This window comes from Phycodurus eques, chromosome 3 (assembly GCF_024500275.1).
Source record: "Phycodurus eques isolate BA_2022a chromosome 3, UOR_Pequ_1.1, whole genome shotgun sequence".
In the NCBI taxonomy this organism is placed as follows: Eukaryota; Metazoa; Chordata; class Actinopteri; order Syngnathiformes; family Syngnathidae; genus Phycodurus; species Phycodurus eques.
The window spans coordinates 10,083,309-10,103,313 of NC_084527.1; the positions used below are offsets into that span (position 1 = coordinate 10,083,309).

Genomic DNA, 20,005 nt, shown 5'->3' on the forward strand with positions numbered 1-20,005 from the left:
AGCTAGCCTCGACTTCCTCAAAGGGAGTGACACCCAAGTGCTGTCCGGCTCAGCGAAGGTTTCCACTTTAATTTCCATTTTGACTTTTATCTTCCCAATGTCCAAGCCTCCTCCCAAACCGGCCAAGCCAGGTAAGAGCAACATTACGTTGGACCTCTTGGTTAAATTTCGAAAACTAGTTAAGAACACCTTGCTACGCATTTTTTAGCCTTGTGGACGGTCGGAAAAAATAGTGCCCAGCGTCTACTGAATGGTGTGTTTCTGTTTTACTTTGAGTGTTCACGCAACAGTGCTTGTGGGCTGTAAGGGAAGAACATAAAACGGACGAAAAATAGTGATGTAGAATGTCTCGAGACATTCGGTTGGCCTCTGACTTCCCTATTTGCACCAGTCCTGTAGGTGAGTGTGGTACGTTTAAGGTCACAGGTTAAACACTGATGACAAGCATATACATGTCTCTGACTATTTCCCCCCACCAATCTTCCCCATCAATGTCTGTGCGTATTCTCATACGGTAGTTGACAGTTTAGTCCACTGATGCATTCTGTACCGTTTACAGATGTCTTGCGTCCCGGACTGCTTGGTTTTCGGAAAAAAGTGTGAAACATGTGCAAGCCATGAGTAAGTCTTAACACAGACTTAATGTTTCAAGCAAGTCTCGAGTTACTGGGACAGAAATGATTAAGCAAATCAAATCCGAACTAAATTTCAAGCAAGTCAAGTCATGACTTGGGTTTTAAGCAGGTCGTAAGTCAAGTTATTCAATCTTGTTCAGTTTTGGCACCAGAGGCAGAGTAGCAATGTCCTAAAATGTTCAAAATACCTTTATATCAAAATTGACTTGCGTTGGAACATAAATATAATTAGACCTATTTTATAAGAATCATATAAGGATTGAGGATTTGTGTGCCACTTTTTATTTTGATAGAAAGAAATCAATGAAAATCATTAGGAAATGTGTGACTGAAACCTTGACTCTAGTAGAAAAAAAGATCGGATGTTCCTTATTAGTTGAGATGAAAATGTGACATTTAAACAGGGCTCCGTCTGCCTGAGGCATCTCATTTTGATCAAACTGAGAGCAAGCAAATCGTGAGAGTTACTTCAAACTTCACAGAAAACAAGAAGAAGAATAATAGTGAATCACCACCATATAGTTTTCTATCGTCGCCAAATCCTAGGAACGTGTGATTTTTCTTTTCCCCAATCGCTGAAATCAAGGAACATTTCCATCTTTGTCAGAACCACAGAAAATCTCAACGGAATTGAAAAATTCAACAAGGGATTTCCCAATAAAGTAATATGAAAAGAACAAGTATAACCTGCGCGAAACAATGAGAACGCAATTTTGGTGGACCTCATCTAAATTTACATAGCTGATTTACGGCACAGCGAAATAGGGAAAAAGAATGTCGGCCAGTTTTTTGGCTTCAGTAACATACATTGGTAGAGGACTCAAGAACATGACTTTTCTTCAATCAGACTGAAGTTGCCAATTTCAGGACTTCTTTTTTACATATTTATATTTAATCTTTATTTATGCAGGTAAGGAAATTGAGAACTGATTCCCTTTTGTAATGGCGACCTGGCTGCAGGCAATGGAGTAAAACAAGGCACAATAAAAGCAACTACAAATAACTACATGTACAACAAACTGTGCAATGTGATGTACACAAAACATAACATACAATCCCAAATAACCAGACACAATCTTCCTCCCCAATAAAAATACACTTTAGCTCCCTCCACATTGACACTTTGCATAAATTGGTGCAGAGTTTTATTCCCTCTCAATGCACGTTGTTTAACTCATTCACTACCAGCCTTCCCAGTTCACATGGATATTTGACTTCTAATGCCATCAATGGCAGTGAATGTGTTAAAGAGAGAGAGGAGCAAGATTAAAGTCTCCTTTGACCAGTATGAGGGCGCCGGGATCAAATATGTTGCGAGCAGAGACATGGTGTCACTCACGTTTGGTTTGCTACTAGTTGCGTTTGCAAGCAAATGCTCAAAAGTGAGCTGAGCTCTTCGAACAGGCGGCCATCTCAAAGGTGCCATCTTTTAAGAGACTACTTGAGACTTGCTTGGAAAATACTAACAAAACTTGATTTGAATTTGACTTGTTACATCTTTTCTTTTTACGTTTGAAAGTTACAATTTTTAATGTAGTGTAGCTTATTTTAAAAACAAAACAAATGCTATTTTTGTGTAAGGACATGAACCTGCCGATGGTAAGCGATATAGAAAATTGATGGATGGATGGATGGATGGAATCAAGGATTTATATTTTTTATAAAATCTGGAAAAACAGAGTGGCAACAAGGTATGCAACTTGGAGGTAAGAGAGACAACAGTTACAACAAGCTACGCTAGCTAAGATTAGCTTTTCTAAGTTTAGTTTTGCTAACCGATAGCTGGTAAACCATTAACTAAGATTCATGTTGGTTATGTGCTTAGTTGAAAAGACGAAGTAAAAGACAATAGAGAGACTGGTTTTAGAACAATTCATGTAAAAAACTATGTGGTTGAGAATGTATGTGTTAGTACAGTTAACTAACACAAGTGCTGAGTGCAAAGTGACTAATTGTGCAAATATACGTTGTGACTGAGCAAGATTGTATGATCTGACTTACTCCCACCTCTGCTTTGCAGCTCTAATGAGAGCTACTTTTCTAACGATAGCCATTTTGAGCCCATTAACAATATGAATAAAAATAAATTAATGAAGAGTCAGCTGTCCCCATATTCAATCAAGATAATGCAATCAAATGCCCAGCCCTATAATAAATATAAACACTGCCTGATCTGTAACGTGTTACTGTTCAGTTAGGACTGCTTAACAAGAAATAAAGTTCATGATGTGTGGCGTAGAGTTCTTGTTTGGGCTTTTTAAATCTCTCACTGATCATGGAAGATGTAACATGCGTAGTGAAGACTGCTGATGTTACGTTACAGCCTTGGTGGTTCAGAGAGTCATTTATTTGGATGGCCACTGGAAAATGCCTCCATGATGTCATCTAGATGTGGAATTTAATGTGTGTGGATTTAGGAGCGTTGCTTGAGGATGATCACTTGGAATGTGTCAATGTGAATATATTTGTGTTGTTTGATTGTGCTCATGTGGAAACAAAGGTACCAAATGAGTTTTTACTGTCTGTTATTGTCTTGTGGTTATTCGTGACACCGTTGGCGTTAATTATTCACGTAGAGAAGCCATTGAAGAAGAGGACACACATTTACTTCTTTTGCTCGTCTAGTTGTTAAGCTGAGGGGCATCACATCAAGCCTTGTAGTGGTTATTTTATGGTCTTTGACGTGTTCTGACAGACCAGATTTTCTTTTTGTTCTTTCTAAAGCAACAATTGTGGGTGCTTTGATTTGTGTTGCTGCTTAAATGTTTGTGTTTGCAAAAAGGAAAAAGCTCACTGTTCGTTAACATTACTGAGCATGGAACTGCTTAGGTGCCAAGACAAAACATTTTGGGCCAGTACACTTCCATGAAAACAACACAACAGACAGTTGATTAAAGTATCACGAGTGTTATCAAGCTACAACATTACGGCCCAAGATCTAAGAGATGTACAAATTGTCAAAAGCAATGCATTTGCGAAGATAATAATGCAATACGAGAGATGAAACTGAATGAAGATTTCACGTCACAATTATTTTGACCATTTTATCTGTATTATCAATGTTGCTAAAAGAATAGTGAACAAAAAATAAATACATGCACTTCATGCATTGCAAGTTTTATTTTAAATGTAGAAAATATCAAATTACCAACCTTGCACTTTTTACAGAGAAATTGTACACAGCAGAAACAAAATCAATTTGCATGCATGCAAAATCCTGTAATGCATTACCACAAACCATGTGACATTGAACTCTTCTCTAATTGGTCACAAGAAAGTAAACCGGAAGAAGCTTTGCTGTTTGGACTAGCTAGTGATACATGAGTAAAACAGCACAGATAAACACAAAAGGGCGTATTTGATTATTTTACTTAAGTTAACGGGACAATGTAGCAGGCTCAGGAAATAGCCGAGTGATCTTCAAAATGATCCTCAACATGATCCTCTGTATTACATTATGTCACCATTAGGCCTGTTAAGATAATTACTATATAAATGTATTGTTCGATAAATAAAATTGACACAATAGTTTTTCCGGACTCGATAAATTGTCATTGTGGTGCTGAGTCGGCGCGCGGCTCAGAGTTGAGACACTTAAGGGAAAGTTAACTACTTATTATGCTTGCTAGCCCGTGAGCTAACGAGCTTGCGACTTTAAATAGCGTCTCTGATTTTATTTATTTTTCCTCTCACTACGTGGCACTAAAACACCATCGTGGTTTCACTACATCCCGAAAAAATATTTTTAAAAATCCAAAGAAAAAAGCAAAACCCATGGTTCATTCTGTAGATGCTCACTGAGCTTAAGTCTAAGAAGTTCTTACGTTATGGCATTATGCATGATGATGGTTTGAACTCCCAAGTTTTGTAGGCTGTTGGTTTGAGGCCTGTTTTACTAGAATACTTTGATTGCTCAGCTCACCAAATTTTGTCGTTTTGACTTTGAAATTTAAAGTCATCACGATGAGATTTCAAGTCGCTATATTCTCAAAAACACACCTTGTGTTCGAGAAAAACATAGGACTATACCTGTAAAAATACACCTTTTGCTTAAAAAAAACAAAAAAAACCAACAACTTTATTCATGCAGGAATGTCAAATTTATGTGATGATACATTACAGTCACATCGGAGCTTTTAATTCAACCAAAGTTTGATTTACTGGTGCACTGGTCCCATATTGTTGGTATGCACTTTTTAAAATAATACATAATTTGTGTGTGTGTGTATATATGTGAGAATGTGGTCAGCAGGCTTAAAATGCTGAGGGCACCAGGAACTTGGGAGCACAGAGTGTGCGTTTAGAGCGACGTGATTGGGCTTGTGTGGTGTGCAGTACAAGCAAACACACAGCGCGTGAGTGAGCTCGACAGGACCGGGCCTGTGGAGTGCGAAAAAGATGTGAACAGAGGTCAGGCTTGTGTGTGAGCTGCTTACTCAGCTTTAAACACTGCTACATTTGTCATCTTAAACACACACAGACACACAAACAAGCACAGACATAGACAAACTCACGCGCTCATATATATATATATATATATATATATAAAAAAAAAAAAAAAACATTCCTATTAGTTGATGAAGTTATTTAATTTCATGTCTTCTAAAGGCTGCAAAAACTCTGGATGTATTCCAGTGGTGCAGCTAGCACTTGAGGCTGACTACCTGTGTCTTTGTGTGATCAACTCTGTGTTTCTGTGACCCAATCTCATTTCTTTATTTGTAACCTCCTCGCTCCTCTGTTTACATGTTTGCTCCTCCCACCAGAGATCCCGTAGATGAAAACTTCAGAGGAGCGAGGGGTGACAAATGTTTGGAGAAATGCGAAGTTCGCTCCTCGATGTCGTCATTTCATACCATTAACGCGTGTCAAATCTATTTTCTCCGTGGTTGAATTATTACTATTAAAACAAATGCCCAGGTTATGCTTTGTTTCACGTTGAATTCAATTCAACTCAAATGTGATCAACACTGTTAACTTTTCACAACTCCAAAGGTGAGTGGGATTCCCCAAGCCCCTCACCAGCCAGCTCCCACAACCCCCGCTCGCAGCGCATATTTGGAATGGCTTGTAAATATGCAGACAGGGTTATGTTGGCTTGTGTAGTATGTGGAATATAAAAGCTGTATTTGCTCTCAAAATGTTTTCCAAATGCATTTGACAAAATGACAGCCTTAACACTGCAGACTTTTATTGCGTAGTAACCATAAGCCAGTTTAATTAAGTCATTTTAGGATTACATGCTGCCCAAAATCAGACAAAAACTCAGCAACATTTGTATATTTTAACGTAAAATAATCAAGAAATGACAAAAAAAAAAAAGATGGCAACCATTTCAGGGTGTACCCCGCCTCCTGCCCAATGACAGCTGGGATAGGCTCCAGCACGCCCGCGACCCTAGTGAGGAGAAGCGGCTCAGAAAATGGATGGATGGATGGATGGATGAACTAACTATTTAATTTGAAGTCCTTCTGTTTAATTTACCATCCAGTTGGTACTTACGCATTTTTAATTCATCACTGTCGAGTAGGGCTGAATGATTTTTTTATTTATTTTATTTATTTATTTATATTTTACAAGTATTGAGATGTAGCACGCGATTTTTTTTGGGGGGGGGGTTCGTTATCTTCAGCATTATTCACTAAACACAAGATTGTATGTCTGTGTGTTTCTACATGTACCCGTGTGTGTGTGCGCGCGCGCCTGTCTCTGTGTGAGTGTGCGTGTTGTCCTGTAACATGTGCTAGCACATTGCACTGAGCGCATAATTACCCAAATAATCCATACAAGATGTAATTCATGTGAGTGTGTTGTGGTGGCCACCAAGTGGATTTGCTCCTGCTGTTTGTCATGTACTCAACCTTGACTGATGTCTTTTGTCGTTTTGCTTGCAGGCCAGGTCAAAGTGTTCAGAGCTGAGTTCACATTTCACCCCAGAACGGTAAGAGCCCTTTTATTTTATTTTTCCAATGTTTGTTTCTGAACAAATGATACAAATGATAGTATGCGCTAGATCTGCTCCCTCCGAATATAAATGTGACTGATTCTCCCAGGCAAGTAGTATCCATCCATCCATCCATCCATTTTCTGAGCCGCTTCTCCTCACTAGGGTCGCGGGCGTGCTGGAGCCTATCCCAGCTGTCATCGGGCAGGAGGCGGGGTACACCCTGAACTGGTTGCCAGCCACTCGCAGGGCACATACAAACAAACAACCATTCGCACTCACAGTCATGCCTACGGGCAATTTAGAGTCTCCAATTAATGCATGTTTTTGGGATGTGGGAGGAAACCAGAGTGCCCGGAGAAAACCCACGCAGGCACGGGGAGAACATGCAAACTCCACACAGGCGAGGCCGGGGATTGAACCCGGCTCCTCACAACTGTGAGGCTGACGCTCTAACCAGTCATCCACCGTGCCGCCGGCAAGTAGTATATACTGATAAAACAGCTAGTTGCTGATTTTTATGTTTGTCCTAGTCGGTCGGACATTAAATACAGCGGAACGACGGAAGTTGAGACAATTCAAATGTTGAAATTAGCCAGTTTTGATGGGGTCATTCCTGTCTCATGCAGTGGAGCCACTACTCACTCCTCCATTGCAAGCGTGAGTATAGCTTTGCGTTACCATAGCAACCAGGGTAGAGCTAAAGGTTTGCTCATGGGTAGGAGTGCTCATGCTACAGCCCAGTCTAAATAAAAAAGCGAGCACCCGTAAAAGAATTGATTTGATTTTCACCTGTGGGTGTACCACTTCATCACCAATCTGTCAAATTACAGTGTTTAGCTTTTTATTCAGCATTTCTGTTTTTTGGGTGACTTATTCCAAAAGATCCATCCATTTTCTGAGCTGCTTCTCCTCACTAGGGTCGCGGGCGTGCTGGAGCCTATCCCAGCCCTCATCGGGCAGGAGGCGGGGTACACCCTGAACTGGTTGCCAGCCAATCGCAGGGCACATAATAACAAACAACCATTCTCACTCACATTCACACCTACGGGCAATTTAGAGTTGTCAATTAACCTACCACACATGTTTTTGGGTTGTGGGAGGAAACCGGAGTGCCCGGAGAAAACCCACGCAGGCACGGGGAGAACATGCAAACTCCACACAGGCAGGGACGGGGATTGAACCCCGGTCCTCAGAACTGTGAGGCAGACGCTCTAACCAGTCGCTCACCGTGCCGCAAGATGGACCACTTACATGCAAAATTTTACTCAAGATGTTAGCATATCGGGCAAAATGACGCGTACTTAACAAGACCTCAGTTCAGTAAGCATCAAAGTATTAATGCTAGGGACATTAGGGACATGTCTCCTTAGAGACATTAGCATATAAGGCGAGATGTACAGCACATCACAAGTTCCGCAAACATGAAAACATTAACTCGAGGCGTATATTTTGTCTTGATTTTTCTGTTGTGAGGGTTTGACCCTGGAAACGATTTTATTTTTATTTCCTAGGAGAAAAATGGTTTGGAAAATGAAACCTATCCAAGATGTCCCGGATAGTGTTGTACCTTACAGGTTCCACCATATTGAATTTAATCAAAAGTCAGTAAACGCGTTCAACCCCCGACAAACAAGCCGCTTGTCAAACTGTCGCATTGTTTTTGTATGTTGCAGCCTGATGAGCTTTACTTTGAAGAAGATGACATCCTCTACATCTCTGACTCAGTAAGATAGACCTTAAAGAATCAGCCTTTATGGCACGTCATACTCGGAAGGCCTCATAGACAAAAATCGAAGGGAGGAAAAGAATTTATTAAATACACTCAGACCAATTCATCAAGCAGTTATATATTGTTTATATGAAGTATTACAGTTACGGAAGTATCTTTAGTCATCGTTTCGTTATGAAGAGACATTTTATGACTAGTTTCGTGTTTTAGATCTAGAAAAGCTCTGTATGAAACTAATTCATTAGTAGTATTTGTAGTAGTTGTTGTTAGCAACTTCTTCTGGTTTTTTTCCCCCTCGATATCTTCCCGTTGTCTTCAGAGTGACAGTAACTGGTGGAAAGGAACATGCCGGGGGAGGACAGGACTTATTCCACGCAACTACGGTAAGTGGAAAAGGACATTTCACGTCTTTTCATCTGTGAATCTTAAGTTAAAAAACATGTCTTCTGTTTCAGTAACGGAGCATGCCGAGTCTATCGACCACCCAATGCACGAAGCGGCCAAACGAGGTGCGGCGACTGCTCGGCTGCCTCTTTTGTTCCAATGTCTCTGTTCATTGTGACAGTTCCTCGTGTCCGAATTCGCTCAGGGAATCTTTCCTGGCTGAGAGAATGTGTGGAGAACAGGGTGGGAATCAACGGCTTGGACAAGGCAGGCAACACTGCCCTCTACTGGGGATGTCACGGAGGACATAAAGGTACAGTGATAGGGACGAGCCCTGCAGCCAACAGCGGAAAAGGTCTATAAATGCCTTTTGATGCCACAAGATGGTGACAAAGCACTCCTTTTGTCTAAATCACTGGGCGTCTTCGGATTCTCGTTTTAGCTTAGGACCTCTCCTTTCCTGTCCTATCCGAGCGACATGACACGACAGAAGTACTTGGAGGATAGGTCATACGAATTAGAAAAATGCTTAGGAAAGGTGCCTCGATGCAACCTAAAAGCCACCTTTAGCAAAGGTTACTCCTGACCAACCTTTACGATAGGAAAAGAAATCCACAATCCCACAATCCTTTATGGCAACAATATTTAAAGCAGTAAACCACTGACAAAATTTACAGACCACGCGAAGACGCTCGAGTTTCATGTTAGATACTTTAAAATTGAAACTTTTATATTGATTTTAAAAAAATGTGTTGTACCGAACAGTGCACTGTATATCAACAAACATGCATCAGGAATACAGTCTTGGGGAAGAATAGCAATGTGACCATAAGAATTTGCCTCAATATTTTGTAAAACTAACATTTGCTATACATACAGTAAAAATCTGTATACAAAATAGAAAGTACAGAAATGTGCGAAACTTTGAGTGGCAGAGAAAAAGGGCGAAAAAATGTTGTTTTTTAAAAAAAAAAAAAAAAAAAAAGCAAGCTCGTCGTTCCCCATTAATATTTATTCAGAAAACAGAACATACAAACACAATCACACTACAATCAGTGGCAAAAGACAGATTATCGTATTACAAAAATACATTATAACGTGGATCCAAGGTTTTAATGGCTTTCGCAGTGTCTAATGGTCCTAATGTACAGTTTGACATAATTTTAGTATCTACATTTTTTGGTTGTTGTAAAAACACTTTATATGGGTATAATCTGTGAATTATTTTAAGATACTTCTTGCATTTCATTACTAAGCAAATATTTTGCAGGTAAAGTTAGGGACTTGGGTCAGCAATACTCGCCGGCGCGCAACGTCGTCAGTTCGGCAAATTGGAGTGTAATTAATTTGAAACAGTGCCGTCCTTTCCCATTTTCCAAAGGAAGCACCTTTTTCAAAGAGGCCCAGTAATTCTCAGTCTGGTACGCGGGCTCCCTCTAGTGGTTTGTGGAGGAAATGGTACATTTCAGTTGTATTTAACTTAAATACAATAATTTTGCATTTAATCTTTAAGGAAAGCTTGTTTTTAAACATTTTTATAGATGTTTAACTTTAATATGCAATACATTTTAATTGAATCATTAAATACTATTTCCTACATTCAAGAACAGTGTTAAATGTGCAAACTGCGTGTTGCTGTGACATTGCAGTTGTAGTTGCGGCGATCTGAAATTGTTTTGACTAAGCAAAAGTCAATTACAGATATCTGCAACACACGTCCAGTCTAGATGTTAAAAGGGCTTGCCATAAACGCCATAACACTAAACCTGAGCTGTGCGATGAGTGCGTGCGTCCCTTATTGTTTGTTTCTTAGTTGTACATAAATGTTTTGCCACTGAAAACCCTTTCTGTGACCTGTTTTTGTTCTTTTCTATTTTACAGTGTCACAAAAGCAAAAAATAAATAAATACTAGCATCAGTCACTGTTGTGTTTGACATGTTTCTTATCTACAAATCATGTTTTTTTTTTTTTTTTTTTTTTTTTTAAATTGCGAGGGCGAGTCTTGATTTCTAATCTAATTTAACGGTCTATATTATTGGTGGACCAGCTAGGACAGAATTTCACCTTGTCAGTATCCAGCTCCTAATGTTCCAGTTTTCAACGCTATTGTATTTATTTACCAATGTGTATTTGGTAATTAAAGGTTCAATAATTGTTTCTATGCACTCAGATTGCCTTCCATTTAAATGGAAACTGAGTCTATTAGTTATTTGTGTCATGGTTCCTTTCTGACTGTAAGATATCAACACTTTTCCTCCGTTGTCCCTGTGAGCTGTTTGATTTTCTTGTTCTTCCTCTTAGACGTAGTGGAGCTTCTACTCAGCCAGCCCAGCGTTGAACTCAACCAGCAGGTGCGAACAAGTATTCAGTGCTCAGCCACAAACACAGATTTAAAACTGGGGAAAAAAAGTGTATTTAAATGAAGATTTGTTTTGCAGAATAAGCTTGGGGACACTGCTCTGCACGCTGCTGCTTGGAAGGGTTATTCTGACATTGTGGCCATGTTGCTGAACAAGAGTGAGTTCACAATTTGTCCATGTTGCAATATAATTTTTTTTAGTAAAATCCAACTGGGAGTGGCAATATACTGCTTAAAGCAAGCACTTTTTTGAAGAGTTGTTCTGCTGCTTTTTTGGGAAGTTAGCAGCCACCATCTAACGCTCGTAGCTTAAATGTTTGCTCGCAACTCAAGACAAATAATTGTCTGATCGACGGCTCGTATCTCGAAAAACCTGGAAGTTGTGGTACTACTGTATATGAAAGTTGTGTTTTCTCATGTCGTTTTTGCTTTCAGATCCGCGTACAGACATCCGCAACAACGAGAACAAGCTGGCTCTGGAGATGGCCACCAACGCGCAGTGTGCCTCGTTGCTCAAGAAGAAGCTGGCCAGTTGTAAGTCCAGAGCCATCAATGTTGCCATTTTTTGAAATAGATCCGAAAAAAAATTTTTTTTGCTTTTCCTTAGCTATCACACGCTCGCACAGCAACGCTGAGGAATATTTGGATGACGAGGACTCTGACTGAGGACGAAGAGTCTGGAGAGATTTGGTCACCGACATAAAAATGGACCTTGTTGTCTTCCTGCGTCGTCTGCGTGGTTATTACAGTAACTCTATTTTGAACAAAGCCCTCAGCATCACAGCAGTGCAAATTGAAAACTGAAGACAATTGTCTATGGTGTTGCACAAAAGGGACCAAAAATGCAGAAACACATTGATTCCACACAACTGCCGATAGTGTTGGCAGACTTTGAGTTGTATGAGCAAAGATTTTCCTTGTGTTTGTTCCTTCGTCAATTTAAGTGTCATTCCACATATTCCTAAATGGTAAAAATCATCTAAAGTAATCATTATCATTTGTTCTTTCCATTTTCAAATGACACTATAACACAAACAAAAGTGATTCATTATTTTTATTAAACAAATGACCCAAGAATTGTCACTTATTTTGTTTTTCAACTCTCAGTTTAAAATGAAAAGAATAAATGATACTCTAATTTAGAATACTCATGAATTCCATCACAGGAGCAAAGTCTTGCTGCTTTATGACAAATGATTGAGGGGAAAAAATAGTGCCTTTTGTATGTAGAACAGACTGTCTTGTTGGTGGCTGTGAATTGACTTTTCTTATGAAACACTTTATTTCTGTTTCTTCTATCTGAAATTAAAAGAGTTTTAACTTAAAATGCTGGCATTTTTTCATTTTTGAAAACGATGCACAATGGAGGAGCTTGCTCTGTGATGTTTTTATTTCAGCAAGCAGCGCCGAGCTAACTGGTTAACATGCTAAAACGTCATGAGAGAGGTTTTAATTTGGGACAAAAGTAATTATCAGGGGGGGGGGGGGTTAATTATGTGAGGTTATAAAACAAGAAAAAGCCTATATTCCAATAGTAAACAATAGAAAACTAGTAACATTACAAAAAAAAGTTGCACTGTCACAAATAGTTGTAATAGTACAGGAGAAATGTCATAGTTCAGAGAAATGTTCGACTATAAAGTAAGTCAGTATTATGACCCAAGCTGTAATAATCTTATAACAAACAAACGTTATGAAAGTCATTTTGAGAAAAACATTAAGTTGGTACCAACAGGAGAATTAAAACAGTAGTCTGCACTGAAGTATTAATGACTTAAGAGCTCTTGAAAAGTCTTTTTTATTACAAAGTCAGCAAGTTGAAGACATTCCAGAGAAGGCAGAAATATGTAAAGATTTCCATGATGGGCTTGTGCTACTTTTTTAAAACATTGATACTTTTGGTACAAAATCATTTTATGGTATTGAATCAGATGCTCAAAAAGCTCAATTTGTAATGTTTTTTTTTTTTTTGATGAGTTACACTCCCCCAAGAAATGTGAAACCCATTCAAAAAAAATAGCCCATTTGTGGAATGATTAATATTTTTAGTAAAATACAAAATAATGAACAATTTTGTACTCAAGAAAAGTTCCCAAGGCACATTTGCTTGTGCAATAAGGCCTTAAAAATAGTTCTAGTTATGGTTGTCCAGGATATTTAAAGGGAGTCCATTTGTAAAAAAAAAAAAAAATCTTCCAAATAATCACATCAAATGATGGAGCAGAACAAAAAGAAATAAAAATCCTAATCCTAACAAGCGGTTTACAAAAGTTTCACTAATGATGAATGTAAACAGAAGAAATAATTTCCTTTTTTTTTAAAATAGTGTTGGTAAAGTAGTGGAATATTTCATCCTTCACTTTATCTGATCATATCCAAAGACATTGGACATGCTTTTACAGCAAGAGATTGAAAAAGGAAAATCCAGTGAAAATGTGTGTGGAAGAATTATCCCATATAGATAATTTGCATCCATTAACAAAGTCATGGAGAAGAAACAATGAAGCTGTGAATATTCAGACATGCATGGTTCTGCTGGCTCACCCCGTCGCCATAGAAACACCACACTGGCTCATGGGTGATGTGATCAGCATGATATGGACATGACCATGCAGTATGTGGACATGACTCCATATTATGAACATTAGCACACATACATGACCACATGTGTAAATTACCAAATGTGGATGCGACCACTTGGACACGACTACACAGTATGTAGGACATGGACCTACCATATTGGGGAGGGGGGGGGGGGAGATACACGTACACACCATAATATGGACATTAACACATGGACCTCACCATATATGGACAAGGCCGCTTGGCTGTAACCACATTTGGACATATTCATTTTTGGACATCACATGTGGACACTGACTATTTCAACATGATTTGATAGTATGGACATTGGCACACCATAAATTGACATGACTCCATACTATCCTATGTTGACACGACGACATATGTACATGAGGACATGGACCTACCATATGTGGCCATGCCTCCATAATATGGGCATTAGCACATTGATGTGGGCATGACCATATATGGACAAGACTTGGTAGGGATATGATCACAGCAACATGACTCCATAGTATTGGGGGCTTTATTTATTTACTTGCAGCAGATTAGAGGAGGAGTATATTGGGGGGCAGACCTTTATTTGTACAAAGGCATTTTTAGAATACTATTAAACAATGCTACTTGTACATTATATCAAACTGGCGTTTTAAGGAGATTATCAATACTGTGCAGGGAACTTGTTCACAAACAGTAAAATTATGTACTTCATTTCATCATAGACTTAAGTGCTTCAGTAGGTGCTGCTGTTTTGGTTAACAGAGTTCAAATGGGCATAGCAGTGTGTGAACATTAGCGTCTCTAACCCAGATGAGAAGGGAGTCATTTAAATGCTTTAAGTGGATGACGCACCCGGCGACGAATCGGGGCATGGCATCTATTAGAGTAGGGACTTCTATTTGAGATTTGAGGATAGACGTCCACTATCCAAAGAAAACACATTTCTTTGTAGTCAGTCAAGCAGCAGGATGTCTAACTCAGAACATTTCCACTTGAACAGTTTGAAACAAATCATATATAAAAAAAAAAATGTATATATCAAAAAAGAAGTTTAAGGCTGAATCATGACTTTACCACTAGAGACAGCTACAAGAATCTTCTGTATGTCCATGGAAGGGTCCAAGAAGTAGGGTGACACATTAAAGAAGACCGGAAGGAGGAAGCTCAAGATGCTGTTGGCAACTCAAGTAGGTAAGATTTTATGTCAAAAGCTGATTTGCTGGGAGGACAACGAGCCTTCGTGGTTGATGTCTGGTTGGATCTTATTCCAAGTGTCTCTTTGCAGCTTTAAAAGAGGGACTCACACTGACATGAACACAGGTCTAAAACGTATAATGTGCATAAAAATCAGAATTCTTCTTTAAAGCCTGCTCACAGGCTACCAAAACAAAAATAACAAAAAAAACAGTACATAAATAATGGAACTTTTTCTTTAAATAAATAAAACTGTTTGGAAAGTTAAAAGAAATGAAATCACTGGGATAAAATAAATCACTACAAGCTGCGAATAAAAATTCCCTCCAAGAAAATAATTTTTCACATTGATTTTTCTCTTCTTTTTTTTTTTTTTTTTTTTTTTTCAAAAATGAAAATATAGTTGTTGTTTTTTCTTTGCAAGTACCAAGTTTTTTTAACAGCTGTACAATAGGCCTTGCAAATGAATCCAAGGGGAGGAAAAGCACATTTGACTTTTTATAAAAGCCCTGTTAAAAAGATAATATAAAAAACGATCAATAGAAAGACATTCGCTAGTGAGACTCTTCCAGATTTGTCCTCTCTTCGATGGCCTGTTTTACGATTTCGGCCAACTTCAAGCGATCCACCTTATCGGAAAACGCTCGACCTGCAACACAAAACAGCAAATGAAACTTGGGCCTGGTACACAAAAGATTTTTCAAATCTAAAAAAATGATCTGTTATAGACCCCACACATGAAGATTACAAATCAGGCATTTAACAGTTTTGGCCGTATTGTGTCTGGTGTGCTCCGATAATCTCAACACAGAAGACCACACGTAAAGATTCTGTTCCACCGCTGATCTCAAATCTAGTCTGCCGAGATATCATGTGATCAAACAGAAACATAGAAGAAACATACCAATGCATCATCGAAGAACACACACAGAAAAAATCCTGAACCAAAAACAAATAAATATAAATCAATTTTAAAAAGACGGTACAAAAACTTGTCGGCGATGTTAAATAAGCACTCTCGTGCTTCCCACAGCTCCACGAGCTGGTCCTCCATTTCGGAGGTCCACCGGACTTTGTGTTTCAGGTGTGTGAACTGTGTTATTTTACTGGTATGCTTTTATTTTTGAAAGCCTGATTTCTGATATATTGCGCCGACGTTTTCTGAGTGTTGCCGAAGGGACAGGAGGCGGGAGTGTTGTAGAATGGTGACGTCGACAAAAAGGACTTGCATTGGAAATTAGCAAGAATTTAAAATGTGTTGTGAAAATCAATTCGTAATTTCTGGGGAAAAGGCCATAACACAAAATGTGGAAAAAGGTGAAGTGCTGTGAATACATTGCAGATGCACTGCACACATACAGGCGGATATATGAATGCGCACTTCTGGTGCATATTTTCTGCGACCCATTTATTTTTAAGGGTAATGTTGTAAGAGGAGTTTTGAAATGATATGAAAGTGTTTCAGGATCAGAGTTTGTGGTATAATTATGGTTTAAAAACTATTAACATAGGTTATCAGAAATATTTTGAGGGGCGTCAATTGCATTTTTTATTTATTTTTTGCTCTTCGTGACAGGGCTCAGTCTCTATCTACAGTAACGTTATGTGTGTGGTGTGCTTTGCTGGTCATCTCCAAAACCGCAGTGATTTTTTTTGTCGTCGCATGTGGGATCACTCACGTTTTGAAAAATAGGATAAGGTGTGAGAATTTGGTACGTGTACACCAGTTAAAACTTTAAAGTCAAGCAGCAGAAGTGAGCACTGACCGTCCCAACTGAGGCCCTGCAGGCCATCTCGCAGCAGTTTACAGTCTCTGTTGAACCGCCAGGCTTCATACATCACCATGTTCAGCTTCTCGTCCTCATTCTCTCCTGAACGGACACACACACAGAGTTCAAATTTAATCATTTAACATTTCCAAATTTGTTCCTCTCTGTGTTTTTGTTTACTGACCCGCCTGTGGAAGAATACACTGTGCAATGACATCTCGTAGTTTCTCCAGCGCTACGTTGGAGTCCTCACCTCCGTTCTCTGGGTCGTGAATGAAGAAACCGTCACTGGGCTTGGGGCTGGAACAAAGACAACAAGGGCACATACTGTTCAACCATGCTGCACTCCTCCAAACTTTGACACTAATAAGTGATAAAAAAAAAATTCAAAAATAACTTCATCCGGAGCCCTGCTGCCAAAACGTAACACAAAACAAGTAACTGATCCCGCAAAACTTGTTATAATTGCCAATATTAATAGTTTAAAGAGTAAATAAACCACGAACTATGATCCCAAAATACCCGGTTGGAAGTGCACAACTGCATGTGCACATGCGGTGGAGACGCTCCACCAGTCTCCACGGAGACTTCCACTAACAACCCAGGCTAAGTGTAGTTCCTCCCCTCCTCAGTCAAATTATTGTACTACTTTCCTTTTTGGATAGGCTTTGGGCATCTTGTGGTATCTCAGAAAGAACAAAAATCACCAACAGGTGAACCTTTCAGCAATTAGAAGTAGGTTCCACAGAAAAAAGATGAATAAGTGAATTTATACACAATAAATGGACAAATACGCGGGGATTACTATAGTTCTTGTCAAAGATCTCACCATATACCTGTACAACAAAAGGTACAGGAGTTATGGCCAAATGCGAACATTTTGCTGCATTTCTTCTATTGGTGGTGGTGCCTCGAATAAATGCCATGACCCAGTTCTTTGGTGTGCAAGTCGAGTGACCCTTCCTGCTTCCCTTTTCCCATCAAGCAGAAAAATGGTTAGTAAATGTAACTAATAATAGCTGCTATTGTTCACACACGGACATAGAGCCCATTTAGACACTGTTGCAAGCCAAACCATCAGCACCTACTAACGCATGTCTCAAATTAATTTGGAGTGTGCAGTCTTATCGCATGTTGTAAACGAGTTTCCAGGGCAGTATTATGTCTATGTGGAGAGAGCATCTTTAAAGTCGACGTGTGATCACTGCTCGAAGTTGGGTTGTGTGCCTCAGTTCTTGCAGTTTTGCTGTATAATCCTCTTGCTCTATAATCCTTTTAAATTGCATTCTAAACTCAACTTTCGCTTGAATTACAATATACTGGTGAGGAGGGATGGGTGAGTGTCGATACCAGGTATCAGTATCACGCCGATACCGGCCTTATTTCCAGGTATCGGGTACTTGCGAAGGCTGCCGATACCTGCCACCGATACTTAAGGCAAAAAAATCTGACATCAAGTAAGTTCTCCTCACCAGTAGTGGGCACTACACTGCGGCGGTTTAACACAGCGGCAAATCATCATGTGCATCAGAAAGAAAGAACTTTGTTCATAATTTTCTGTCATTGTAGTAATTGAAATTTTATGTATCAAAAGTACTGGTGGCTTTGGTGAGTACCCGTACCAGCCCAAAAAAAAGTGGTATCGAAAATCTCTACTGATAACATTAAGTATTACAAAAATAGAATTGCACAAATAAAGGCCTCAAATAAACAACCCCAGCCGCTATTTGCAGAAATAGGGTATGCTTGTAAATTGTGTTGCACGTAGGCTACAAAAGCCCCTAAAAGCTCATTTATTTGACATGAACATAAGCAAACAAACCCAAGGAGTTTCCTCTTCCTGAGGATTGGGTTGTTGACAGAGTTGAGTGGCTTCAGGCTGATGTTCAGATCCTGAATCCTCATGTTGGCCAATTGCTCCGCATGGGCCTGCTGGATACCTGCGACCACCGCCTGAGATACATCCCGAGTGTCATTGCATCTTCATTTAAAACGACTCCAACAGTGTCTTGACCCCTCCCCGCCCACCTTGTCCATCATCATCTGGGCCGAGGGCAGCACGTTGTCCAGGGCCTCGGTGCAGTTGAGCCACGGGTGAGACAAGACTCCTTCGATGGTTAGCCTCTCCTCTGGCTTCACCTTCAGCAGCCTGCAGGGAGCACAACAAGGAAGGGAAGCGTGATTCACAAATGAACTCATAGTCGGTAGTCTTGGTATTGGTAAAAAGTTTTGGACTAGAAATAAGGACTGGAGATATTTGTGTCCAACAACATGCAGGCCCAGTAATCTCTGCCAGAAAACTCTAGCCATTCAAATATAAAATTACATGAGAGCTGGGTTACGATTATTTCATCTATGTTCTTTTTCCTTATGCCTCCTAATTAAAATACAAAAGGTTTCCAAATGCCTGAGCAGGACCAAGACGCCATGAGATGTTTTTTAACTACACATAATGTATTGTTTCTTCCTCTATTGTTGACTTGCCTTGAATTTCAATTGCAAATCTCTGATGCTATCAACCACACCCAATGTGCTGTATCTTCTGATTGTTGTATTTGCTTTATTTGCTCACACGTGGGGGGTATAACGACCTCAGCATGAAATGTCTTTTTGGCCAAATACCATGAAACCACTTTGCTAAGATAAGAAACTGTGCAAGCTTGTTTGTCTTTAAAAGAATCCTTCTCTATATTACAGAGGCTAATTGTTTCCACAACAAAGGAAACAGTTTTTTAAATATGTAACAAAAAACAAAAAGGGGACTCTTATTGTCTACTCTGTTGGCAAGCAATAGAAACACAGCACCGAGTCACAAAATTAAACCAGACGGTCAGTCGTTCGGTACATTCAGTCTCTTTCAAGGCTGTTCAGTATTATTTTGCACTACCCAACAATATGTAAACAATAATCTAACTGTAGAAGTACATGTGAAACAACTTGCATCCCTACTTCTTCATGTTCGTCACTGCGTCTGTCATGATTTTTTATTTATTTTTTGCTGATAGTACTGCAAATAATTTATTTCTTCACTTCTATGACAGTTAAGAAGTTTAAATGTTACTTTAAATATTGCTCGTGCAGTTAATATAGGTGTTACAATGACAAGTAAATGATTCTATTTGTTTATTTTATGGGCATTAACAAGGGAGCTACTGTAACTAAACCTACTTGCGCACGATGTCCTTTGCCATCTCTGAGATCTGACTCCACTCGTCTTCAGGGAAGTCAAAGCTGCCCATCATGATCTTCTTTCTCATGTCCTTGGGAATGGTGCGACTGTGATGCTTGGAGTAGAATGGAGGATAGCCGCACAGCATCACGTAGATGATGACGCCCAGAGACCACAAGTCACAGCTCTGGAGAAAGACAATGAGAGTTGATTCAAGTTACACTGCCTATCCTAT

At 39.4% G+C, this 20,005-nt stretch overlaps 2 protein-coding genes across 3 annotated transcripts in view; one reads left to right on the top strand and one right to left on the bottom strand.

Moving 5' to 3' along the window:
- Positions 1–12,379, top strand: ostf1 (osteoclast stimulating factor 1). Its single transcript, XM_061671961.1, has 10 exons — positions 1–131; positions 6,530–6,576; positions 8,256–8,306; positions 8,631–8,694; positions 8,767–8,820; positions 8,901–9,008; positions 10,998–11,047; positions 11,135–11,213; positions 11,491–11,589; positions 11,663–12,379. The coding sequence occupies exons 1-10, from the start codon at positions 98–100 to the stop codon at positions 11,719–11,721; spliced, it is 645 nt and encodes a 214-aa protein (XP_061527945.1). The 5' UTR covers positions 1–97; the 3' UTR covers positions 11,722–12,379.
- The window catches only part of mapkapk5 (MAPK activated protein kinase 5), a 16,161-nt gene continuing 8,318 nt past the window's right edge, over positions 12,163–20,005 (bottom strand). For both annotated transcript variants that reach the window (XM_061671958.1, XM_061671960.1), the window contains 6 exons: positions 19,770–19,957; positions 18,630–18,750; positions 18,424–18,554; positions 16,786–16,901; positions 16,599–16,703; positions 12,163–15,481 (listed from right to left, as the gene is read on the bottom strand). In XM_061671958.1, coding sequence (XP_061527942.1) covers positions 15,387–15,481; positions 16,599–16,703; positions 16,786–16,901; positions 18,424–18,554; positions 18,630–18,750; positions 19,770–19,957 — 756 coding nt within the window. In that variant the 3' untranslated portion in view covers positions 12,163–15,386. The remainder of the gene's footprint in view (positions 15,482–16,598; positions 16,704–16,785; positions 16,902–18,423; positions 18,555–18,629; positions 18,751–19,769; positions 19,958–20,005) is intronic.

What these genes read in the sequence shown, in the direction of transcription:
- ostf1 (XM_061671961.1), top strand. Translation starts at nt 98, where the DNA reads ATGTCCAAGCCTCCTCCCAAACCGGCCAAGCCAG. An exon ending in TCCTCTACATCTCTGACTCA is followed by an intron (nt 8,307 to 8,630) that starts GTAAGATAGACC and finishes CGTTGTCTTCAG; the next exon opens with AGTGACAGTAACTGGTGGAA. An exon ending in CAAGAAGAAGCTGGCCAGTT is followed by an intron (nt 11,590 to 11,662) that starts GTAAGTCCAGAG and finishes GCTTTTCCTTAG; the next exon opens with CTATCACACGCTCGCACAGC.